Here is a 24,390-nt window from a genome sequence, read left to right on the forward strand (position 1 = left end):
ACTGGGTTATCACAGATAATCGGATACCCCCTCCCCCCATAGTATACATGGAATTAGCCGGTGTTAGGACAGGACTTACCCTAGACTTCTGCTGCATGACAGACATAACTGGGTTATCACAGCTAATCGGATACCCCTCCCCCCATAGTATACATGGAATTAGCCGGTGTTAGGACAGGACTTACCCTAGACTTCTGCTGCATGGCAGACATAACTGGGTTATCACAGATAATCGGATCCCCCCTCCCCTCATGGTATACATGGAATTAGCCGGTGTTAGGACAGGACTTACCCTAGACTTCTGCTGCATGACAGACATAACTGGGTTATCACAGATAATCGGATACCCCTCCCCCCATAGTATACATGGAATTAGCCGGTGTTAGGACAGGACTTACCCTAGACTTCTGCTGCATGACAGACATCAGCCTCTCTTGCAGCATACGGTTCTCCGCACTCGTCTTTTCCAGAAGCTGCTTAAAGTTCTCCTGCATGGTCCTTGCCTGGTCCTCAGACTTTAGTTTCTCCTCCTCTGATTTAATTTTATCCATTTTCTTTTTCATTTCTTCCTTTTCCTTCCTGATTTTATCTTCTAACATAGAAAAGCAAAAATAATGAGGATTTAGGTAAAAAAAATGTGAAAAAATGTGACAAAAGAGATGTGTATGGCTTTGGGGCGCAAAATTTATTTATTTATTTAGTGTCTCGACATTGCTTAGTGTCTCGCCCATCACTTAGTGTCTCGCCCATTGCTTAGCGCTTCGTCATTGCTTAGTGTCTCGCCCATCACTTATTGTCTCACCCATCACTTAGTGTCTCGCCCATTGCTTAGCGCCTCGTCATTGCTTAGTGTCTCGCCCATCACTTATTGTCTCGCCCATCACTTAGTGTCTCGCCCATCACTAAGTGCCTCACCCATCACTAAGTGCCTCACCCATCACTTAGTGTCTCGCCCATTGCTTAGCGTCTCGTCATTGCTTAGCGTCTCGCCCATCACTTATTGTCTCGCCCATCACTTATTGTCTCGCCCATCACTTATTGTCTCGCCCATCACTTATTGTCTCGCCCATCACTTAGTGTCTCGCACATCACTTATTGTCTCGCCCATCACTTATTGTCTCGCCCATCACTTATTGTCTCGCCCATCACTTATTGTCTCGCCCATCACTTATTGTCTCGCCCATCACTTATTGTCTCGCCCATCACTTAGTGTCTCGCCCATCACTTACCTTCCTGTTTCTTCTGCAGTTCGTTTAAAACTTTGTCATTTATCATAATGGCTTTTCCAATTGATTCCTTGGACCTCTGGAATTCCTGAATAACGGTCTGAGCCTGTAATAGTGAGGATATTATGTCAGACATCCATGGGGAGAACAATAGAGGCCATTGGATGATTGTGTTACTGTGTGTACTTGTGTATTATCACGGCGCCCAAGATTTCCATCGTACGACATAGTTATGGTCGCATCGCATCGCATTCGATCCGATGGCATGCGATGCGACGCGACCAGATTTTTAATTGTACAGGCACCCTAATGGGTGATTACTATGTTAAATGCACCCCCATTGTTAACGCCACCCCCACTATCAACACCAACCCAAAGCGTGGCACGCGCAGCGAGCCTGCATGGGGCGGCGGTACGCATCCTCCGACCTTATCATACCCCCACTATCCACGTCGGCGTGGAGTTGATTCTACATAGTGTGGCGAGCGCAGTGAGCCCCGCGAGGGACGCGGATTACTTCACATGTACTTCACGCTTCGGGCTTGGTGGCTCGCTGCGCTCTCGCCACACTAAGTCAACTCCACGCCGACGTGGATAGTGGGGGTATGAAAAGGTCGGAGGACACGTACCGCCGCCCCTCGCGGGCTCGCTGCGCTCGCCGCGATTCAAGTTGGCGTTGATAGTGGGGGTGGCGTTAACAATGGGGGTGCATTTAACATAGTAATCACCCATCAGGGTGCCTGTACAATTTAATATCGCATCGCATCGCATGCCATTTCTAATGGCATGCGATGCAATATTTTATCGTACAGTGCGGGTCTGTGGACCAGGAAATCAGGTCCCATCGCATAGCTGAATTAGTGGTATGCGATGCGATGGGCGCCGTGATAATACACAAGTACCTTACTGTGTGTTACGTTCAGAAGTAAAATCTACTATATGTACACAGTCAATAGGTCAACACCAAACGTTTGACAGACACATCATGGAGATGGTCGGGTTTTTTAGGACTTTTTCACATTTTTGGGACTTTCCCATGTTTGACCATCCACGTGGACTAAAGTGGTAAAGTGAGCTGAGCGCAGTGAAGCAGCTGCCCCAGTGCACAGCGGGCTACGCGAGCCAGGTAAGGGTACGCACTACACTGATTGGTGGTGCTCAGGTGCCGACACTGACACAAAGATCCCTGAACAACTCATGTCGACTTAATCATGTGTTGACCTTTTCATTGCGATCTTTAGCTTGTGTTGAAGTTTTGTTGACCTACTGCATGTTGACCTTTTGGTGTCGACCTGTTGACTGTGTACATAGACGCTGTCCGCTGTATAATCCACACCTGAGCCGCGATATCGCCGGTACCTGAATGAGGCCACCTGTGCAGAATGGAAACCAACCAGGAGAATTCCCAAGCCAGATGACCCAAATACAGCACAGTGACCCCATCACCCACCTGTGTGCCTTTATGGGGCTCACTATTGTATTTCTCTTCAATGAGCTTCATGTCCTCCTTATACTTCTGGTACCCGCCTGGCGTGGAGTACAGGCCGCCATTCACAGCGCTCTCAAACCCTGCAGAGTGTTTCCTAATCAGCTGCTGGCAATACTCCCGAGACTTCCTGTCGTTCTCCTCGGAGAAGTCCCTTTTCTTCTCCTCTATGGATTTCTATAGGAACAGAGTAGTCATATAATGATGTCAGGTCATAGAACTGTCACACCCCAGAGGTACAGACTGTTAGTAGCTACTGCCCCCTGCAGGAGCCATAGTGCACAGACTGTTAGTAGCTACTGCCCCCTGCTGGCAATACTCCCGAGACTTCCTGTCGTTCTCCTCGGAGAAGTCCCTTTTCTTCTCCTCTATGGATTTCTATAGGAACAGAGTAGTCATATAATGATGTCAGGTCATAGAACTGTCACACCCCAGAGGTACAGACTGTTAGTAGCTACTGCCCCCTGCAGGAGCCATAGTGCACAGACTGTTAGTAGCTACTGCCCCCTGCTGGCAATACTCCCGAGACTTCCTGTCGTTCTCCTCGGAGAAGTTCCCTTTCTTCTCCTCTATGGATTTCTATAGGAACAGAGTAGTCATATAATGATCTTAGGTCATAGAACTGTCACACCCCAGAGGTACAGACTGATAGTAGCTACTGCCCCCTGCTAGAGCCATGGTGCACAGACTGATAGTAGCTACTGCCCCCTGCTGGAGCCATGGTGCACAGACTGATAGTAGCTACTGCCCCCCGCTGGAGCCATGGTGCACAGACTGATAGTAGCTACTGCCCCCCGCTGGAGCCATGGTGCACAGACTGATAGTAGCTACTGCCCCCTGCTGGAGCCATGGTGCACAGACTGATAGTAGCTACTGCCCCCTGCTGGAGCCATGGTGCACAGACTGATAGTAGCTACTGCCCCCCGCTGGAGCCATGGTGCACAGACTGATAGTAGCTACTGCCCCCCGCTGGAGCCATGGTGCACAGACTGATAGTAGCTACTGCCCCCCGCTGGAGCCATGGTGCACAGACTGATAGTAGCTACTGCCCCCCGCTGGAGCCATGGTGCACAGACTGATAGTAGCTACTGCCCCCCGCTGGAGCGAAGGTGCACAGTCTGCACTGTATTCTGGTGTTGCTGCTTACTATATGCACCCCAACTTTTAAATAACTGGATATTGGGGCTTTGGTTCACATTGTGGAAAAGGGTTACGGTACATATGTTAGACCAGACTTAGGACTACAGTCATTAGGTCGACCCTAAGGTCGACAGGGTTAAAGGTCGACATGGCTCAAAAAACAGTGAAAAACTCATGTCGACCTAATGACTGTCGACCTAAAACCATGTCGACCTTGGCCCTTGTCGACCTTAAGTCATGTCGACCCTGACCCATGTCGACCTTTAACCCTGTCGACCTTGGGGCCAGTCAACCTTTCGGGGTCGACCTAATGACTGTCGACCTAAGTCTGGTCTGACAGATGACCGTTTCCCGGGGAAAAGGGGGCATGTCCTAAGATAAGGAGCATGGTCACACTGACTATACCATGCAGACAAGTCCCGCCCTTATTTTTAGCACAATGGGGGTGTGCCTAGGGGCGGGCTTTGGAGGAATAACACAATAACTCAGGTCTGTATTTAACTTTAGGTGTAATTTGGGACGTTTGGGTTGAACTGAAATCCTGCGACACATTCATACGTTTGTGTCATTTGTGACACTCACAAAAAGTTCACTAGTGTCGTACACTAAGCTTTCCTACAGGTCAGCCACACAACTGGAGCTATTCTTGGTGACATCATGATGATATCAACAAGCTTTCTAGCAATGCCAGGCACTGTATACAGATAGGCGTAGTGTCTTGCATACACACCACCATTACTATCGGGGATGTGGAGGGGCTGGCACAGAGTTGGTTGCAATCAAATCCCAAATTGTAGGCATAATATGTATTCAAACAAAGAGCCACAATTACAAGTATATGTATACGGCTCGGCAAGAGTCGCATAGGCGCCTGGATTATGGCTGATCAAAGACCCAGGCGTCCCACAAGACCCAGGTTTTATAGCACTAATTTGAAGTTCGATGAACATGTTTTGTATTAGTCTCCATGGAAATGGAAACATCTATTCCAGTTTACTAGAGAACAAGTAAAAACTTCATACAAAGCATAGCATCGGAGTAACCACCAATCAGTGTCAGCATAGCACTTGCAAGCAGCCAATCACAAGTTGCTCGCCGGTGATGTCAATGGCCAACATCATCAATGGAACCGGTTGCGACGACTTTGCTGTGTGTTTGTGTGGAGCAGACTCACCATGAACTTCACCTGGTACAATAGGTCTTTGTCCTTGAAGGCCATTTTCAAGAATATCTGAAGAGCTTCATCCTCACACTGTCTGCTCAGCTCCATGAACTGTGTCAGTGTCTCCGTAGGGAACACAACGCGCTCCTTCATCGTGGTTTCATAGTATTGCTTGGCATCGCTCAAGGCTGCCTTGTTTTGTGCATCGGATATATTTATCACTGCGTTCTCCATGCAGGCGACATTGGAGGAGCCTATGGCTTCTACGTACATATGGGCCAGATCTCCTAACACTGGAAACGGGAAACAAAAGTAACTGACATTATCCAGGAGAAAAGGCCCAGCTGAGCTCTGTGACATAGAAACAATGATCCAAAGCGATAGTTGTTGGAAGTACTTCTGCAACGCAATGTGGTCTGTAACATAGGGGGTAACTCAGACCTGATCACGCCGCCGCAAATTTGCACGTCAGATGATTATCGATGCACTGCGCATGCATACAGTTTGCATGCACATGCACAAGGTCGGTCTGCGATGAAGTCCTGCTACTTTTTCTATTTGCACGCCGTTCAAAATGTGATTGACAGCGAGTAGGCATCTGGGGGTGGAAACTGCCAGTGAGTCAGTTTAGAAATGCAGTTGGTGTGGCTCCTCCCATATTTGAATTTAAACTGCTGCAGCCTCTCCTCTGAAGCCGCCCCTGGTGGTGCGCCTGTTATGATGGGTTTTGGACATAGTCGCTCAGATGTGGATGGATTGACAAGGCAGGATTTCACTGCAGGCAGCTTAACTGAACGCTGGCAGTGCCAATTTGTGGCTGCGCAATTAGAGCTGAAGTACCCCCATAGAATAGATGTGATAAGGATTAATTGACCTATGTGTGCTATGCTGTCTAAGGAAAGCAGGGAAATGGCTGACAGAAGTGACTGAGACACCATAACTGATACCATACCTGCATTAAACTACCTGCACTGCACTTACCCTGCCTGAATTAATCTACATGCACTGCCTTTACACTGCCTTCATTACTCTACCTGCACTGCCCTTACACTGCCTGCATTACTCTACATGCACTGCCCTTACACTGCCTGTATTACTCTACCTGCACTGCCCTTACACTGCCTGCATTACTCTACATGCACTGCCCTTACACTGCTCGCATTGCTCTACCTGCACTTATATTGCCTGCATTAATCTACCTGCACTGCCCTTACACTGCCTGCATTACTCTACCTGCACTGCCATTACACTGCCTGCATTACTTTACATGCACTGCCCTTACACTGCCCACATTGCACTACCTGTGCTACACTTACACAGCCTTTATTTCACTACCTGCACTGAACTTACACTACCTGTATTACACTACCTGCACTGCCGTTACACTCAGGGGAGCCAAGAGAGGGGGGGGGGGCGGGTACTAATTACCCGGGCTCACACTTGCTGAAGGGGCCCCGCAGGGGCCCTGGTCTGACCCCTCCCTTCCCCCTCCATCCCTCCCGGGTAGCAACAGTAGCACACACTTCTACAGCATGTGCTGTGCTGACAGCAGGCTCAGCATGAGTGTCTCACTGACAGCGTGAGAGGTCATGCTGAGCCTGCAGTCAGCACAGCACATGCTGTAGGTGTGTGCTGCTGCTGAGATTACAGTTTTTAGAGTTTTCTTTCACCCTCCTCTAAACATTTTGGGGGCGTGGCCTAAGTGTGGGAGGTTCCCACAACACACTTAGACCACGCCCCCAAAATTTTACCGGGGCCCGGCATTCCTCTCGGCTGCCCTGGTTACACTGCCTGCATTACACTACCTGCACTGCATGTACACTTCGTGCACATAACCTGCCTGCTCTGCAATTACACTGCCTGCATTACATACTTGTGCTGCACTTATGCTGCATGCACTTGCCCTGCCTGCATTACTCTACATGTACTGCCCTTACACTGTCTGCATTACTCTACATGCACTGTACTTACACTGCCTGCATTATTTTAATTGCACTGTACTTACACTGCCCGCATTACTCTGCATGCACTGCAATTACACTCCCTGCATAAGGTTACCTGCACTGCACTTACACTGTGTGCACTACTTTACTTGCACTGGACTTACACTACCTGCACATACACTGCCTGTATTACACTACCTGCACTGCATTTCCCCTGCCCGTATTACATGACCTGCACTGCACTTCCACTGCCTGCTTTACTCTACATGCACTGCCCTTACACTACCTACACTGCACTTACAGTGCCTGTATTACACTACCTGCACTGCACTTACATTGCCTGTATTACATGACCTGCACTGCACTTACACTGCCTGCATTACACTACCTGCATTGCACATACACTGACTGCATTACACTACCTGCACTGCACATACACTGCCTGTATTACTCTACCTGCACTGTACTTACACTGTGTGCACATACACTACCTGCACTTACCCTGTCTGCATTACCTACCTACACTGCACTTACACTGCATGCAGTTAACATGCACTGCACTTACACAGGTCCGGCGCCACCAGTAGGCAGCTTTAGGTTTTGTTTTTTTTTATGAGGAGAGCTCCCGCACCAGCTTAGGTAGATAATTTATGGACTGTCCTTACTCCACTGTTTTTATTAATTTGGGATTAGTACCCTTTGTTAGTTTAGGTTTATGGAGGTGCTACCCTTGACTTTTAGTAAGATCCACAACCACACAAGAAAAGAAAGTATAGTAGGGTGCACTGGGCGTCCTTTCTAATATTAGATAAAATATAACCTTTAATGAATTTTTCAGATAAAAAGGTGAAATTTTTTTTTATTTTTTTTATATAGAATGACAGATGTGGTAAAGATAAGAAGATTGGAATAAGTGTTGTTTAAAGTAATATTGGACCACTGTCTAATTAAATCCTCTATTTGCAGGGATATGATGTCCCTGTGTGTTTTTGTATATTGCTGTCAGAGAAATCAATACATTTATGATGTGCACCACTCTTCTCCGTGTGTCTCTGATGTTTTATATTCTTTTGTAGTCAGTGCAATTTTTATTCAGGCACAGAGATAGTGTATGTCACTCTGTTAGTATTATGTTACCAATGTATCTTTAAGGAGTTTACAAATGTATCGTTTTTTGTGGAATTGTACAATTTCACATTAGCATACACACCATACAATCTTTTGATTGGTTATACAATTTCTTGGAGGTATTGTTAATTCATTTAACATAGAGCTCTGCAGTATGTAGCTTTTGGGTGTTTATAATGAATTTCCACAAAAATGAGTGTAGCACTTTATAGAAATGTATCGTTTTTGTGTGGAGTTGTACAATTCCACCACCCTTGTATAAAGTCCTACACCCATTTTTGTGGAAATTCATTATAAACACCCAAAAGCTACATACTGCAGAGCTCTATGTTAAATTCATGAACAATACCTCCAAGAAATTGTATAACCAATCAAAAGATTGTATGGTGTGTATGCTAATGTGAAATTGTACAATTCCACAAAAAACGATACATTTGTAAACTCCTTAAAGATACATTGGTAACATAATAATAACAGAGTGACATACACTATCTCTGTGCCTGAATAAAAATTGCACTGACTACAAAAGAATATAAAACATCAGAGACACACGGAGAAGAGTGGTGCACATCATAAATGTATTGATTCCTCTGACAGCAATATACAAAAACACACAGGGACATCATATCCCTGCAAATAGAGGATTTAATTAGACAGTGGTCCAACATTATTTTAAACAACACTTATTCTAATCTTCTTATCTTTATCACATCTGTCATTCTATATTAAAAAAAAAACTTTCACCTTTTTATCTGCAAAAATTCATTAAAGGTTATATTTGCTCTGATATTAGAAAGGACGCCCAGTGCACCCTACTACACTTTCTTTTCTTGTGTGGTTGTAGCTTTAGGTATTTGCCTAGGGCGGCCACTGGCACTGACACTTGGGAGCAGCCCCCCTGGATGGAGGTGAGCGACTCCTTCTCTCTCTCTCTCTCTCCCCACCCCCCATGGAGCGACGCTGCAGCCATCGCCGCATTACCCCCCACCCACAGCCCCCCTGGTGGAGCGTCGCTGCGGCCATTGCCGCATCTCAAACACCCCCCCGGGTGGAGCTTCGCTGCAGCCATCGCTGTATCTCATTCAGCCCTCCCCCATGGAATGAGATGCTGCTCCTCCTGAATCTCCTGCATCCTTTCCTGGACCCCCCCAAATCGCCCTTAATAGGAGAGATGTATCCAGTGATCGCGGCACTTCGGGGAGAGGGCCGGGGTAAAATGACGCATTTTGCATCATTTTATCAGGGCTTACTGACTTCAACGTCCACCTTCCCGTGAAACTGCAGATCATTGTCTCCTTTCTGGGCTTTTACCGGAGAATAGTAGGCAAGTATGTGGAAAGCACTGTAGCTGTCAGGCAATGCTGGGTCAATAAGAAACATCCTCACCTCTCCCAGTGACCGCGTGTATCTCATCCAAGCGTTTTACATCAGCCGTGGCATAAATGTGGTCACAGAATTCCCGGGTCTGGGCTACAAATGCCGGACAGAGCTGTTCCTCTGACACCTCTTCCATCCTCTGGAGCAAACTCTTGTCCCCCGTGGGGAAGTCAAACGCGAAACATTTGCGCGACTTGAAATACATCCGTATGCAGTCTCGGCAGGAGTTGCGCATCTTATTATTGTTCCCCTCTGTGATCACAGGTGTTTGGGACAGAACATAGAACATTTCAGTATTAGTTAGTTTAGTGGGGACACACCTGTAAGTGTGTAACAGTTATTCCTCAGGGGTGGTTTCACTGTAGCCACACCCCTGAGGTATCGCTCTACTCCACTGCTCACCTTTCTTCAGCTTCAGAGCGTTCTCCAGATAGTCATCCGCTGTGACTGTCTTTCCGTCTATCTCCAGCTTCAGGGTTAAGTCTCTGACCGCCCAGATGAAGTCGGGGAAGTGCCTGGAGAACTCATCTTCCTCATCTTCGTTGTTTTTAGTTTTCACCTTAATAAAATCAGACATTTCCGCCACAAATCTGGTGGTAGTGAGTAAGGATACGAGAGGCAGAGTTATGTCCACTAGTAAGACAAGAGACACCGGTGGCACCTTATATGGTCTCCAGTCCTCGGAAACATGGAACAGGGCATGTTTCCCAGATCTCCTCACTATCACTATTGGAGTAATTAGTAGCCAGTAATGGCTGCACCTGTGCACCCACTAGAAGATATGGAAAATGTGGGGTTCATGATGGTTTCATTTGGGATAGAGCCATACACATTCACCTATATGCAGAGCCGTACACATCCAGCCACATCAGAGCCATACACCTCCACGAAGCCATATGCAGAGCCGTACACACCCACCACCCATATGCAGAGCCGTACACACCCACCCACCACCCATATGCAGAGCCGTACACACCCACCACCCATATGCAGTGCTCTACACACTCACCACCAATATGCAGTGACGTACACACTCACCACCCATATGCAGAGCCGTACACACTCACCACCCATATGCAGAGCCGTACACACTCACCACCAATATGCAGTGACGTACACACTCACCACCCATATGCAGAGCCATACACACTCAACACCCATATGCAGTGACGTACACACTCACCACCCATATGCAGAGCCATACACACCCACCACCCATATGCAGAGCCATACACACTCAACACCCATATGCAGAGCCATACACACTCAACACCCATATGCAGAGTCGTACACACCCACCACCCATATGCAGAGCCATACACACCCACCACCCATATGCAGAGCCATACACACCCACCACCCATATGCAGAGCCGTACACACCCACCACCAATATGCAGAGCCATACACACTCAACACCCATATGCAGAGTCGTACACACCCACCACCCATATGCAGAGCCATACACACCCACCACCCATATGCAGAGCCATACACACCCACCACCCATATGCAGAGCCATACACACCCACCACCCATATGCAGAGCCGTACACACCCACCACCAATATGCAGAGCCATACACACTCAACACCCATATGCAGAGCCATACACACCCACCACCCATATGCAGAGCCATACACACCCACCACCCATATGCAGAGCCATACACACCCACCACCCATATGCAGTGCTGTACACACCCACCACCCATATGCAGTGCTGTACACACCCACCACCCATATGCAGTGCTGTACACACCCACCACCCATATGCAGAGTCGTACACACCCACCACCCATATGCAGTGCCGTACACACCCACCACCCATATGCAGAGCCGTACACACTCACCACCAATATGCAGAGCCGTACACACTCACCACCTATATGCAGTGCCGTACACACTCACCACCCATATGCAGTGCCGTACACACCCACCACCCATATGCAGTGCCGTACACACTCACCACCCATATGCAGAGCCGTACACACCCACCACCCATATGCAGAGCCGTACACACCCACCACCCATATGCAGAGTCGTACACACCCACCACCCATATGCAGAGCCGTACACACCCACCACCCATATGCAGAGTCGTACACACTCACCACACATATGCAGAGCCGTACACACCCACCACCCATATGCAGAGCCGTACACACCCACCACCCATATGCAGAGTCGTACACACTCACCACACATATGCAGAGCCGTACACACCCACCACCCATATGCAGAGCCGTACACACTCACCACCCATATGCAGAGCCGTACACACCCACCATCCATATGCAGAGTCGTACACACTCACCACACATATGCAGAGCCGTACACACCCACCACCCATATGCAGTGCCGCACACACTCACCACCCATATGCAGAGCCGTACACACTCACCACCCATATGCAGAGTCGTACACACTCACCACCCAGATGCAGTGCCGTACACACTCAGCACCCAGATGCAATGCTGTACACACTCACCACCCATATGCAGAGTCGTACACACTCACCACCCATATGCAGAGCCGTACACACCCACCACCCATATGCAGAGTCGTACACACTCACCACACATATGCAGAGCCGTACACACCCACCACCCATATGCAGAGCCATACACACCCACCACCCATATGCAGTGCCGTACACACTCACCACCCATATGCAGAGCCGTACACACTCACCACCCATATGCAGAGCCGTACACACTCAACACCCATATGCAGTGCCGTACACACCCACCACCCATATGCAGAGCCATACACACTCACCACCCATATGCAGAGCCGTACACACTCACCACCCATATGCAGAGCCGTACACACCCACCACCCATATGCAGAGTCGTACACACTCACCACCCATATGCAGAGCCGTACACACTCACCACCCATATGCAGAGCCGTACACACCCACCACCCATATGCAGTGCCGTACACACCCACCCACCACCCATATGCAGAGCCGTACACACCCACCACCCATATGCAGTGCCGTACACACCCACCCACCACCCATATGCAGAGCCGTACACACTCACCACCCATATGCAGAGCCGTACACACTCACCACCCATATGCAGAGCCGTACACACTCACCACCCATATGCATTGTAGTACACACTCACCACCCATATGCAGTGCCGTACACACCCACCACCCATATGCAGTGCTCTACACACTCACCACCCATATGCAGTGCTGTACACACCCACCACCCATATGCAGTGCTGTACACACTCACCACCCATATGCAGTGCTGTACACACTCACCACCCATATGCAGAGCCGTACACACTCACCACCCATATGCAGAGTCGTACACACTCACCACCCATATGCAGAGTCGTACACACTCACCACCCAGATGCAGAGCCGTACACACCCACCACCCATATGCAGAGTCGTACACACTCACCACCCATATGCAGAGTCGTACACACTCACCACCCAGATGCAGAGCCGTACACACTCAACACCCATATGCAATGCTGTACACACTCACCACCCATATGCAGAGTCGTACACACTCACCACCCATATGCAGAGTCGTACACACCCACCACCCATATGCAGAGCCGTACACACTCACCACCCATATGCAGAGCCGTACACACCCACCACCTATATGCAGAGCCGTACACACCCACCACTCATATGCAGAGCCGTACACACTCACCACCAATATGCAGAGCCGTACACACTCAAAACCCATATGCAGTGACGTACACACTCACCACCCATATGCAGAGTCGTACACACCCACCACCCATATGCAGAGCCGTACACACTCACCACCAATATGCAGAGCCGTACACACTCAACACCCATATGCAGTGACGTACACACTCACCACCAATATGCAGTGACGTACACACTCACCACCCATATGCAGAGCCGTACACACTCACCACCCATATGCAGAGCCGTACACACCCACCACCCATATGCAGTGACGTACACACTCACCACCAATATGCAGTGACGTACACACTCACCACCAATATGCAGAGCCGTACACACTCAACACCCATATGCAGAGCCGTACACACTCAACACCCATATGCAGAGCCGTACACACCCACCACCCATATGCAGAGCCGTACACACTCACCACCCATCTGCAGAGCCGTACACACTCACCACCCATATGCAGAGCCGTACACACCCACCACCCATATGCAGTGACGTACACACTCACCACCCATATGCAGAGCCGTACACACCCACCACCCATATGCAGAGCCGTACACACTCACCACCCATCTGCAGAGCCGTACACACTCACCACCCATATGCAGAGCCGTACACACTCACCACCCATATGCAGAGCCGTACACACTCACCACCCATATGCAGAGCCGTACACACTCACCACCCATATGCAGAGCCGTACACACTCACCACCCATATGCAGAGCCGTACACACTCACCACCCATATGCAGAGCCGTGCACACCCACCACCCATATGCAGTGCTGTGCACACTCACCACCCATATGCAGAGCCGTACACACCCACCACCCATATGCAGTGCTGTGCACACTCACCACCCATATGCAGTGCCGTACACACCCACCATCCATATGCATTGTAGTACACACTCACCACCCATATGCAGAGCCGTACACACCCACCACCCATATGCAGAGCCGTACACACTCACCACCCATATGCAGAGCCGTACACACTCAACACCCATATGCAGAGCCGTACACACCCACCACCCATATGCAGAGCCGTACACACCCACCACCCATATGCAGAGCCGTACACACCCACCACCCATATGCAGAGCCGTACACACTCAACACCCATATGCAGAGCCGTACACACCCACCACCCATATGCAGAGCCGTACACACTCACCACCCATATGCAGAGCCGTACACACTCACCACCCATATGCAGAGCCGTACACACCCACCACCCATATGCAGAGCCGTACACACTCACCACCCATATGCAGTGCCGTACACACTCACCACCAATATGCAGAGCCGTACACACTCAACAACCATATGCAGTGACGTACACACCCACCACCAATATGCAGAGCCGTACACACTCACCACCCATATGCAGAGCCGTACACACTCACCACCCATATGCAGAGCCGTACACACTCACCACCCATCTGCAGAGCCGTACACACTCACCACCCATATGCAGAGCCGTACACACTCACCACCCATATGCAGAGCCGTACACACTCACCACACATATGCAGAGCCGTACACACCCACCACCCATATGCAGAGCCGTACACACCCACCACCCATATGCAGTGCCGTACACACCCACCACCCATATGCAGTGACGTACACACTCACCACCAATATGCAGAGCCGTACACACTCAACACCCATATGCAGAGCCGTACACACTCAACACCCATATGCAGAGCCGTACACACTCACCACCCATCTGCAGAGCCGTACACACTCACCACCCATATGCAGTGCCGCACACACTCACCACCCATATGCAGAGCCGTACACACTCACCACCCATCTGCAGAGCCGTACACACCCACCACCCATATGCAGAGCCGCACACACCCACCACCCATATGCAGAGCCGTACACACTCACCACCCATATGCAGAGCCGTACACACCCACCACCCATATGCAGTGACGTACACACTCACCACCAATATGCAGAGCCGTACACACCCACCACCCATATGCAGAGCCGTACACACTCAACACCCATATGCAGAGCCGTACACACTCACCACCCATATGCAGAGCCGTACACACTCACCACCCATATGCAGAGCCGTACACACTCACCACCCATATGCAGAGCCGTACACACTCACCACCCATATGCAGAGCCGTACACACTCACCACCCATATGCAGAGCCGTACACACTCACCACCCATATGCAGAGCCGTGCACACCCACCACCCATATGCAGTGCCGTACACACCCACCACCCATATGCAGAGCCGTGCACACCCACCACCCATATGCAGTGCCGTACACACCCACCACCCATATGCAGTGCCGTACACACCCACCACCCATATGCAGTGCTGTGCACACTCACCACCCATATGCAGTGCCGTACACACCCACCATCCATATGCAGTGCTGTGCACACTCACCACCCATATGCAGTGCCGTACACACCCACCATCCATATGCATTGTAGTACACACTCACCACCCATATGCAAATCGCATATGGGTGGTGAGTGCATCCAAAAAGTGTCTTCTTTCTTGTGGTTTGCCTCTCAGCAAACAAAAACCCTTTGCTCAGTTATTGTTACTGAACGCTGGGCCAATCTTATAACTACCTGCATTATTCAGACAGTAGTTATTTATATTGGTAACACTACTTATCTTAAACAAATCTGGTCTGTGCAGATCCTCCCCCACTTCTCTAAACTGCGCTACTCAGTGCCAGCTGCAACATGTGCTACTCAATCAGGCCTGTGCTACTCAGAGCCAGCTGCAGTATGCACTTGCCAGAGCCAACTGCAGCATGCGCTTCCCAGAGCCAGATGCAGCATGCACTACTTAGAGCCAGCTGCAGCATGCGCTACTCAGAGCCAACTGCAACATGTGCTACTCAGAGCCAACTGCAGCATGTGCTACACAGAGCCAGCTGCAGCATGCACTACTCAGAGCCAGGCCTGCACTACTCAAAGCCAGCTGCAGCATGCGCTACTCAGAGCCAGTCCTGCGCTACTCAGAGCCAGCTGAAGCATGCACTACTCAGAGCCAGCTGCAGTATGCACTACTCAGAGCCAGCTGCAGCATGCACTACACAGAGCCAGTCCGGCGCTACTCAGAGCCAGCTGCAGCATGCGCTACTCAGAGCCAGCTGCAGCATACACTACTCAGAGCCAGTCCTGCGCTACTCAGAGCCAGCTGCAGCATGCACTACTCAGAGCCAGTCCTGCATTACTCAGAGCCAGCTGCAGTATGCGCTACTTAGAGCCAGCTGCAGCATGCGCTACTCAGAGCCAGTCCTGCGCTACTCAGAGCCAGCTGCAGCATGCGCTACTCAGAGCCAGTTCTGCGCTACTCAGAGCCAGCTGCAGCATGCGCTACTCAGAGCCAGTCCTGTGCTACTCAGAGCCAGCTGAAGCATGCACTACTCAGAGCCAGCTGCAGCATGCACTACTCAGAGCCAGTCCTGCGCTACTAAGAGCCAGCTGCAGCATGCACTACTCAGTCAGGCCATTGCTACTCAGAGCCAGCTGCAGCATGCACTACTCAGAGCCAGGTGCAGTATGCGCTACCCAGATCCAGCTGCAGCATGAACTACTCAGAGCCAGCTGCAGCATACGCTACTCAGAGCCAGCTGCACTATGCAATACCCAGAACCAGGCCTTAACTATATTGTTTATAGGTCATGTAAGGATACCGAAGCTTTTCAATGGCGTCCTCATCAATGATCCCTCTGCTGTTATAGACGAAGGCACTGCTCAGCAGGACGGCCAGACAGAAGATCCACGTGTCATTCTTCTTGTCCCCCTGTAACAAAATGTCACAGTATCCTCACCAACACAGCACAGAGATCAATGGAATGAAGATATATTGTTCATTTAGTTTATACGGACACTTATTTATCAGCCGTCATATAGCGCACACCTTGGGCCTGAATATTGCAAAAAAAGAAAGCAAGCAACTGGGCAAAACCATTCTGCCCTGCGGAATACTTGCCCTCTCTCCCAGATCATGTGGGAGACAGCAGATTTTTTTGGGTATTCCCCCCAGGCCCCTGGAAGAGAAGCCCACCCTCCCACCTTCTGCCCACTTCCTAGTAAAGAGGGCAACATGCAGCAATAAATACAATAGGGGAGGGGCCTAATTAAGCTATTCATGCTAAGTGTTTTATTTAGACCCTTTGTTATCCAATTGTGACATTTTCCTTGCACGGGGCAGGGCTTAATGATGCAATTAGACCCCACCCCCTTAGACGTCCAACTGCTTCTCCTCTCTGTCGTTAACATGTGTGGGCTACATGCAAAGCAGCCAGTATTTACCCTGCACACAGGGCCACTGGAGGGCGGTACCAAATTGGAAAGGAGCAGGAATGCAGCCGCCCATCCATCCCAGCCGGCCTGGGGAATTATCTTCAAGGAAATGTAAGGTCTCACTCGCACAACCCACCCCCTCCCTCCCGCCCCCAGCCATGAGTAACACACTCCCCCCCCCCACCCCACCTGTAGAACAGTACAGCAGCGGCTGTGAGTAGTGCCACACCCCACCCCCAGCCACACGAGTAGTACATTTCTACACTCGCACCCCCTGAAGCAGGTAAGCAGCGGTCACTGTTAGAACCCCCCTTCTGCACACCATCTGTGAAGATTGACAATGGTGGGGCGGCACGGCAACCACCCACCCCCCACAAAACTGTCTGGGGCACTTAGTTGCCTTGCACCAGCCCTGCCTGCACAGAATAATATAACTCATCCAAATCTAACTCTCTGCACATGTTACATCTGCCCCCTCCACCCACCCTTCAGTGCAGAATGGTTTTGCCCAGTTGCCTACTTTTTTGTTTTACTTACAAACATGAACCAGCTCCTATCCCAAAGCACTTTACTTAGAATATTTGATCAGTCGCAGCCAGAGCCCCAATGGAGCTTCTACTCTGGGCCATAACTAGAGTGGTGTGGACGGTGCCTGCCCCACAACGCTTTTGACTCGTGGTTAGATAAGTTTGCAACTATCCGCAATCATATTTATGTTTGAGCGCCTCCAGCTGCTGTGTAGAACAATGGTGGTGCACCTTTCTCCTGCTCTGCCTACTGCACCACTACTAACATTACAGACAATTGTTCCTGAAGAAACCCGGCACTATTACCTGGAATCAATGCATTGAGCTCACCCTCTTTTGTGGGAATAATTTTTGGTGTGGCATAATGTATAAAGGGCATTATTCTGTGGCATTATGTACAGTGCATCCAGAAAGTATTCCCAGCGCTTCACTTTCTTCACATTTTGTTATGTTACAGCCTTATGTCAAAATGGAACAGATTAATTTTCCCCTCAAAATTCTACACACAATACCCCATAATGACAACATGAAAACAGTTTTTGGGAGACGTTTCAAATTTTTTTAAAAGAGAAAACTAAGAAATCACATTTACATAAGTATTCACAGATTTTACTCATTACTTTGTTGATGCACCTTTGGCAGAAATTACAGCTTCAAGTATATAGGAATATGATGCGACAAGCTTGGCACACCTGTCTTTGGGCAGTTTCGCCCGTTCCTCTCAAGCTCCATCAGGTTGGATGGAAAGCGTCGGGGCACAGCCATTTTAAGATCTTTCCAGAGATGTTCAATCAGATTCAAGTCTGGGCTCTGGCTGGGCCACTCAAGGACATTCACAGAGTTGTCCTGAAGCCACTCCTGTGATATCCTGGCTGTGTGCTTAGGGTCGTTGTCCTGCTGACAGATGAACCGTCGCCCCAGTATGAGGTCAGGAGCGCTCTGGAGCAGGTTCTCATCCAGGATGTCTCGTTAAATTGCTGCATTCATCTTTCCCTCTATCCTGACTAGTTACCCAGTTCCTGCCATTGAAAAAAATCCCTTCCAGGAAAAAAAGAGAACAATACTGATGCACACTCTAGGTGCTAAGAGCACTGATAGTAAAAATAATTTTGATAAACTCTAACAATTAACATGGAGTATAATTGAAGTTCTTAGCACACATTTGCGCAAATATGTCGGCCCATCCACTGCGGGATTGAAAAAAATCCCCACAGCATGATGCTGCCACCACCATGCTTCACTGTAGGGATGTATTGGGCTCTAATGAGCGGTGCCTGTTTTTCTCCAAACATAACACCTGACATTCACAGCAAAGAGTTCAATCTTTGTCACATCAGACCAGAGAATTTTGTTTCTCATGTTCTTAGAGGTCATCTGGTGCACTGGGGCAAACTCCAGATGGGCTGCCATGTGTTTTTTTTTACTAAGGAGTGGCTTTCATCTGGCCGCTCTACCATACAGGCCTGATTGGTGGATTGCTGCAGAGATGTCCTTCTGGAAGGTTCTTCTCTCTCCACAGAGGACTTCTGTAGCTCTGACAGAGTGACCATCAGGTTCTCGGTCACCTCCCTGCCTAGGGCCCTTCTCCCCCGATCGCTCAGTTTAGACGGCTGGCCAGCTCTAGGAAGAGTCCTGGTGGTTTCCAAACGTCTTCCATTTACCGATGATGGAGGCCACTGTGCTCATTTGGGACCTTTAAAGCAGCAGATATGTTTCTGTACCCTTCCCCAGATTTGTGCCTCAAGACAATCCTGTCTCGGAGGTCTACAGACAATTTATTTTACTTCATGCTTGGCTTCTGACATGCACGGACAAGTGTGGGACCTTATATAGACAGGTGTGTGCCTTCCCAAATCATGTACAATCAACTGAATTTACCACAGATGGACTCCAATTAAGCTTTAGGTACATCTCAAGGATGATCCATGGAAACAGGAGGCACCTGAGTTAAATTTTGTGCTTGATGGCAAAGGCTGTGAAAACTTCTGTACATTTGATTTCTTTGTTTTTTATTCTTAATACATTTGCAAAAATCTCCCAAAAACTTTTTTTCACGTTGTCATTATGGGGTTTTGTGTGTAGAATTTTGAGGGAAAAATTATTATTTCTTTTCCATTCTGAAATAAGGCTATAACATAACAAAATGTGGAAAAAGTGAAGGGCTGTGAATACTTTCCGGATGCACTGTGTATGAGGGCACTACTCATTTGCATATCATCTAACATGACCCATTCCATTAGGTACAAAATGCTCTGTTCCTGGACTTCTTTCTTAATGGATAATTGCAGTCACCTGTGTTGAACTAGTTCAGTGATGATAACGGTGTTCCAGCAAAGGTGAAGGCAATCCTAAATTAAGGAAGAAGTCCAGAAGCAGAGCATTTTGTACCTAATGGAATGGGTCATGTTGGAGGGTATGCATTTGTGGTAGATTTGTGTAAGGGAATAGTGTGTAAGGGGCATTACAGTTTGGTATAATGTGTAAGGGGCATTGCTGTGTGGCATAATTATGCTATTATACTATCAATCTCTTTCTGGAGAATGGGTAGGAAACTTGAGCAAATGCCAGGAGAACATACCAACCCCACACAGACAGGGGCTGAGTGATAATCAAACCCAAGACCTTGGTGATGTCACACAGTAATGGTAACTACTATGCCAACTGTGCTGCATGTACGGAGCATAGGAAGTCTATCCCTGACCTGTCTATTACATCACCATGATAACATGTATACAGTATAGAATGAGTAGACACTGAAGTGTATAATATATTTCACCTGCCACTGTCATTATCTCCCTATTGCCTCACCTTCGCTACATCCCCCAGCCCTTCTGTGTCCAGCAGAACCAGGGTGTGATTGTACTTGGTGGGGTGGGGACGACACCACATCCAGATGCCCTTGGTCTTAGCTTCGACATTTGAGCCCAAATCAAACCCTGCAAACACAAGAACGTTATTTATATTATATACAAGTCCAGGCCAGGCCAAACCCCTGCCCATAACCCCAGGCTCCTATCAGAACTCTCACCTCTCTGGGCACCAGCCAGCTTGTTCATCAGATAGGACTTTCCTGTGCGATACAGGCCCACAATTGCCACCACCACCACCGGCTGGCTGATCCGGGAAAGGACGTCAATCGCTTCAGGATTTACCCGGAATTTGCCATTTTCAGGGTTCTCAATCAGACACAATGGGGCCTCCATAGTCAGTCCTTAGTCACCACCTTAGCTTGGACAAAGCACAATCAGATCATTACAGAAGTGCGGAATCAGTGGCATATTATGCTACCACCTCAGTGATTTATTCATAGCCCACCATAGCAGAAACCTGGCCAGTGACAGTAATTATCGGAGATGTGGCTTGTACAATGGGTGGTGAGCGTAGCGAGGCACCATGGCCAAAGCATAACAAGCGCAGTGAGCCATATGAGTGGATGCGACTTAGAGAGTATCAACGTTGACTATGATGACATTTAGGACAAAAAAACCATGAAAAACTTGACCTTCTTATTGTTGACCTAATGCTTGTGTCGACCTTCCGACCCATCATCCTTAGCCATGTTGACCTTCATTCAGTCAACATGGCCAGCCTCCCATGCCAAATTAGGCAAATCAATGTGAATGATCTCCCCTATTCTGGAACCTACATACTCAAGGGCAACCTTGTTTGAAAGTGGGGAGTCCAGACCTCATCCATCTTCATGGGATAGTTCTATGAGGTCATCCAGTATCATGGGGTAGTTCCGTAAGGTCATTCAGTCTCATGGGGTAGTTCTGTAAGGTCATCCAGTATCTTGGGGTAGTTCTTTGAAAACGGGGTGTCCAAAAGGGGACAGAGGAAGAACAATACTAGGTTTTTGGGGCACTCTTCTTTACAAATGTGGTGAGAAAATGTAAAATGGTTGAATTAATAATTAACCTTTATTGGGGTTCACTTAAAATATGTGGGCGTCAAAATTAAAGCATCAAAAGTAAAGCATACATTTTTTCAATCAAATGCTTTGAAAAAGTCACAGATTAGAAATATATTTACGATAATGCATCACAATATATATCATAACACAATCACATTGACTAGGTGAAAATGTTTCCACCAAGGGGACCACCCCCCGTTGAGTCGAAGAAATGTCCAACTCCGTAAAGATCATAGATTGTGTGTTGATGGTTAAGGGGTTCACAGCAGTTGCGGATACGTGCTAGCAACCTTTGTGGATAGAATAGACCAGGAAAAGGACAAGGACAGAGAATGGTCTTTCTTGTCGTGCCTGGTGTTTGGGATTCCCCACTGTTCATACGGCACCAGATCTTCCCTATCAGTCGCCCGAATAGGTACTTATCTGGCCAATTACTGTTTAACTGCTGAGATCAGACTAGATCAGGCGGCCCAGTAATGTATGGTCGTATACTTTATTGGATCGAGCAGCACAGGACTGACATTCGGGACCAAGAGTTGCTTCTGCTTTCCAGAGACACAGGGGAACCGCAGCCTGTTACGCAGAGTATTGCAGGAAGGGTCCGATCTGACTAAGGATGAGAGAGCAATGATGTATGAGGGTATAGCGCACTGAGTTTATTGCAGGAACCAGACCCTTCTACTACCCTCCATCATATGAGTATATTGGATGGAGGTTGAGAGTAATAGTCTGGCTGTGCTCAACTCAATAAATAGAAAGACTGGAGTGAAAGATTGGATGTGCCCCCTATCCGATTGGTCTTACTGGTGAAAATGAGCAAGTTGGCATTAACACCAGAGTCGATCGGGGGGTTGTGTGGTACAATTCTGTAGAGTGTCTATCACAGAGGGACAGTACAAGTTGTTTTAAGTCCCCAAGTGATATCAAAGGTGGTAAATAGGTACACAGGTGCAGAAACACCAAAAGCAACTAAATATTTGGTGGTTGCAGACACAGGCAGTTATATTCAATCTTACCACATATATGTCTAGCAGGATAAATAATAGGCACTAAACAGCTGATGTACTGGACAGCCAGGTCTGAGTGGTACAGCAAATCAATTGATGAGGGTTATTATGGCAAACAAACTAGATTCCATTGATTGGATGCCCAAGCAATAGGTCCCAGAGTAATGGAGATGGTGGTACGCAGGTGCGTGGTTACAGGGATACATTCAACAGGATATGTGACATTCCAGAGTATGTAACTGATGCTAGCACACACAGTATGAATCCCACCAAATATATGCTAGGTTGTAGGCAGCTGATGTACTGGACAGTCAGGTCAAAAACTAGTCAGAATAGTACAACCAAACAATTGATAACAGTCTGGATCATCCCAATTGGATGTCCAGTCGGTTAAGATTCACAACAATAATAATGAGGCTTGTAGTTGGTACCGTTCTTAAGCAGCCCGCAGATCATATATCTGGGAGATCAAAAATAGGTGAGGGGGGGGGGGGGGGTTTGTGGGAGGGAAAAAGGAATGAGGGAAAGCACTGGGGAGTATGGAGGTATGCTGGTGGGAAATCCCACGTTGTACAGGGGGGATGGGTACCGTGTAGATATGCCAGTACCTGGCGGGTGAGACCTGCTGATGATCGAGACTCAGTCCAGAGTTTCTGTGTTAGGAAGGGTTAGTTCCTGGGCAGGTCAGTGTAGGGCTGTATATGCCGTTCATTGCTGTTACAGCGTTAATAGCTGTACAGCGGCAGCTGGGTAATCCGCTCGTAGCTTTCAGCGGGCATGTAGTTCCGGGTATGAGGTGACGTCAGGGGGTGATCCCTAGGTGCATCTGACACGTGTTTCGCCGGGAAGGCTTGAGTCACTGTGATCAAGCCTTCCTGGTGAAACACGTGTCAGACGCACCTAGGGTCCACCCCCTGACGTCACCTCATACCCGGAACTACATGCCCGCTGAAAGCTACGAGCGGATTACCCGGCTGCCGCTGTACAGCTATTAACGCTGTAACAGCAATGAATGGCATATACAGCCCTACACCGACCTGCCCAGGGACTAACCCTTCCTAATACGGAAACTCTGGACTGAGTCTCGATCATCAGCAGGTCTCACCCATCCCCCCTGTACAACGTGGGATTTCCCACCAGCATACCTCCATACTCCCCAGTGCTTTCCCTCATTCCTTTTTCCCTCCCACAACCCCCCCCCCCCCCTCCTCACCTATTTTTGATCTCCCAGATATATGATCTGCGGGCTGCTTAAGAACGGTACCACCTACAAGCCCCATTATTATTGTTGTGAATATTAACCGACTGGACATCCAATTGGGATGATCCAGACTGTTATCAATTGTTTGGTTGTACTATTCTGACTAGTTTTTGACCTGACTGTCCAGTACATCAGCTGCCTACAACCTAGCATATATTCGGTGGGATTCATACTGCGTGTGCTAGCATCAGTTACATACTCTGAAATGTCACATATCCT

At 48.7% G+C, this 24,390-nt stretch overlaps 1 protein-coding gene across 1 annotated transcript in view; it reads right to left on the bottom strand.

Moving 5' to 3' along the window:
- The window catches only part of LOC146019759 (guanylate-binding protein 6-like), a 46,097-nt gene extending 24,687 nt beyond the window's left edge, over positions 1–21,410 (bottom strand). The window contains exons 1-9 of the mRNA XM_083152291.1: positions 21,019–21,410; positions 20,799–20,926; positions 16,851–16,960; positions 9,847–10,052; positions 9,472–9,702; positions 5,027–5,307; positions 2,677–2,889; positions 1,230–1,332; positions 399–592 (exon numbers count right to left, since the gene is read on the bottom strand). Coding sequence (XP_083008417.1) covers positions 399–592; positions 1,230–1,332; positions 2,677–2,889; positions 5,027–5,307; positions 9,472–9,702; positions 9,847–10,052; positions 16,851–16,960; positions 20,799–20,926; positions 21,019–21,193 — 1,641 coding nt within the window. The 5' untranslated portion in view covers positions 21,194–21,410. The remainder of the gene's footprint in view (positions 1–398; positions 593–1,229; positions 1,333–2,676; positions 2,890–5,026; positions 5,308–9,471; positions 9,703–9,846; positions 10,053–16,850; positions 16,961–20,798; positions 20,927–21,018) is intronic.
- Positions 21,411–24,390: the final 2,980 nt, after the last annotated feature.

The sequence above is a fragment of the Crinia signifera genome, chromosome 7 (assembly GCF_055691185.1).
Source record: "Crinia signifera chromosome 7, ASM5569118v1, whole genome shotgun sequence".
Lineage (NCBI taxonomy): Eukaryota > Metazoa > Chordata > Amphibia > Anura > Myobatrachidae > Crinia > Crinia signifera.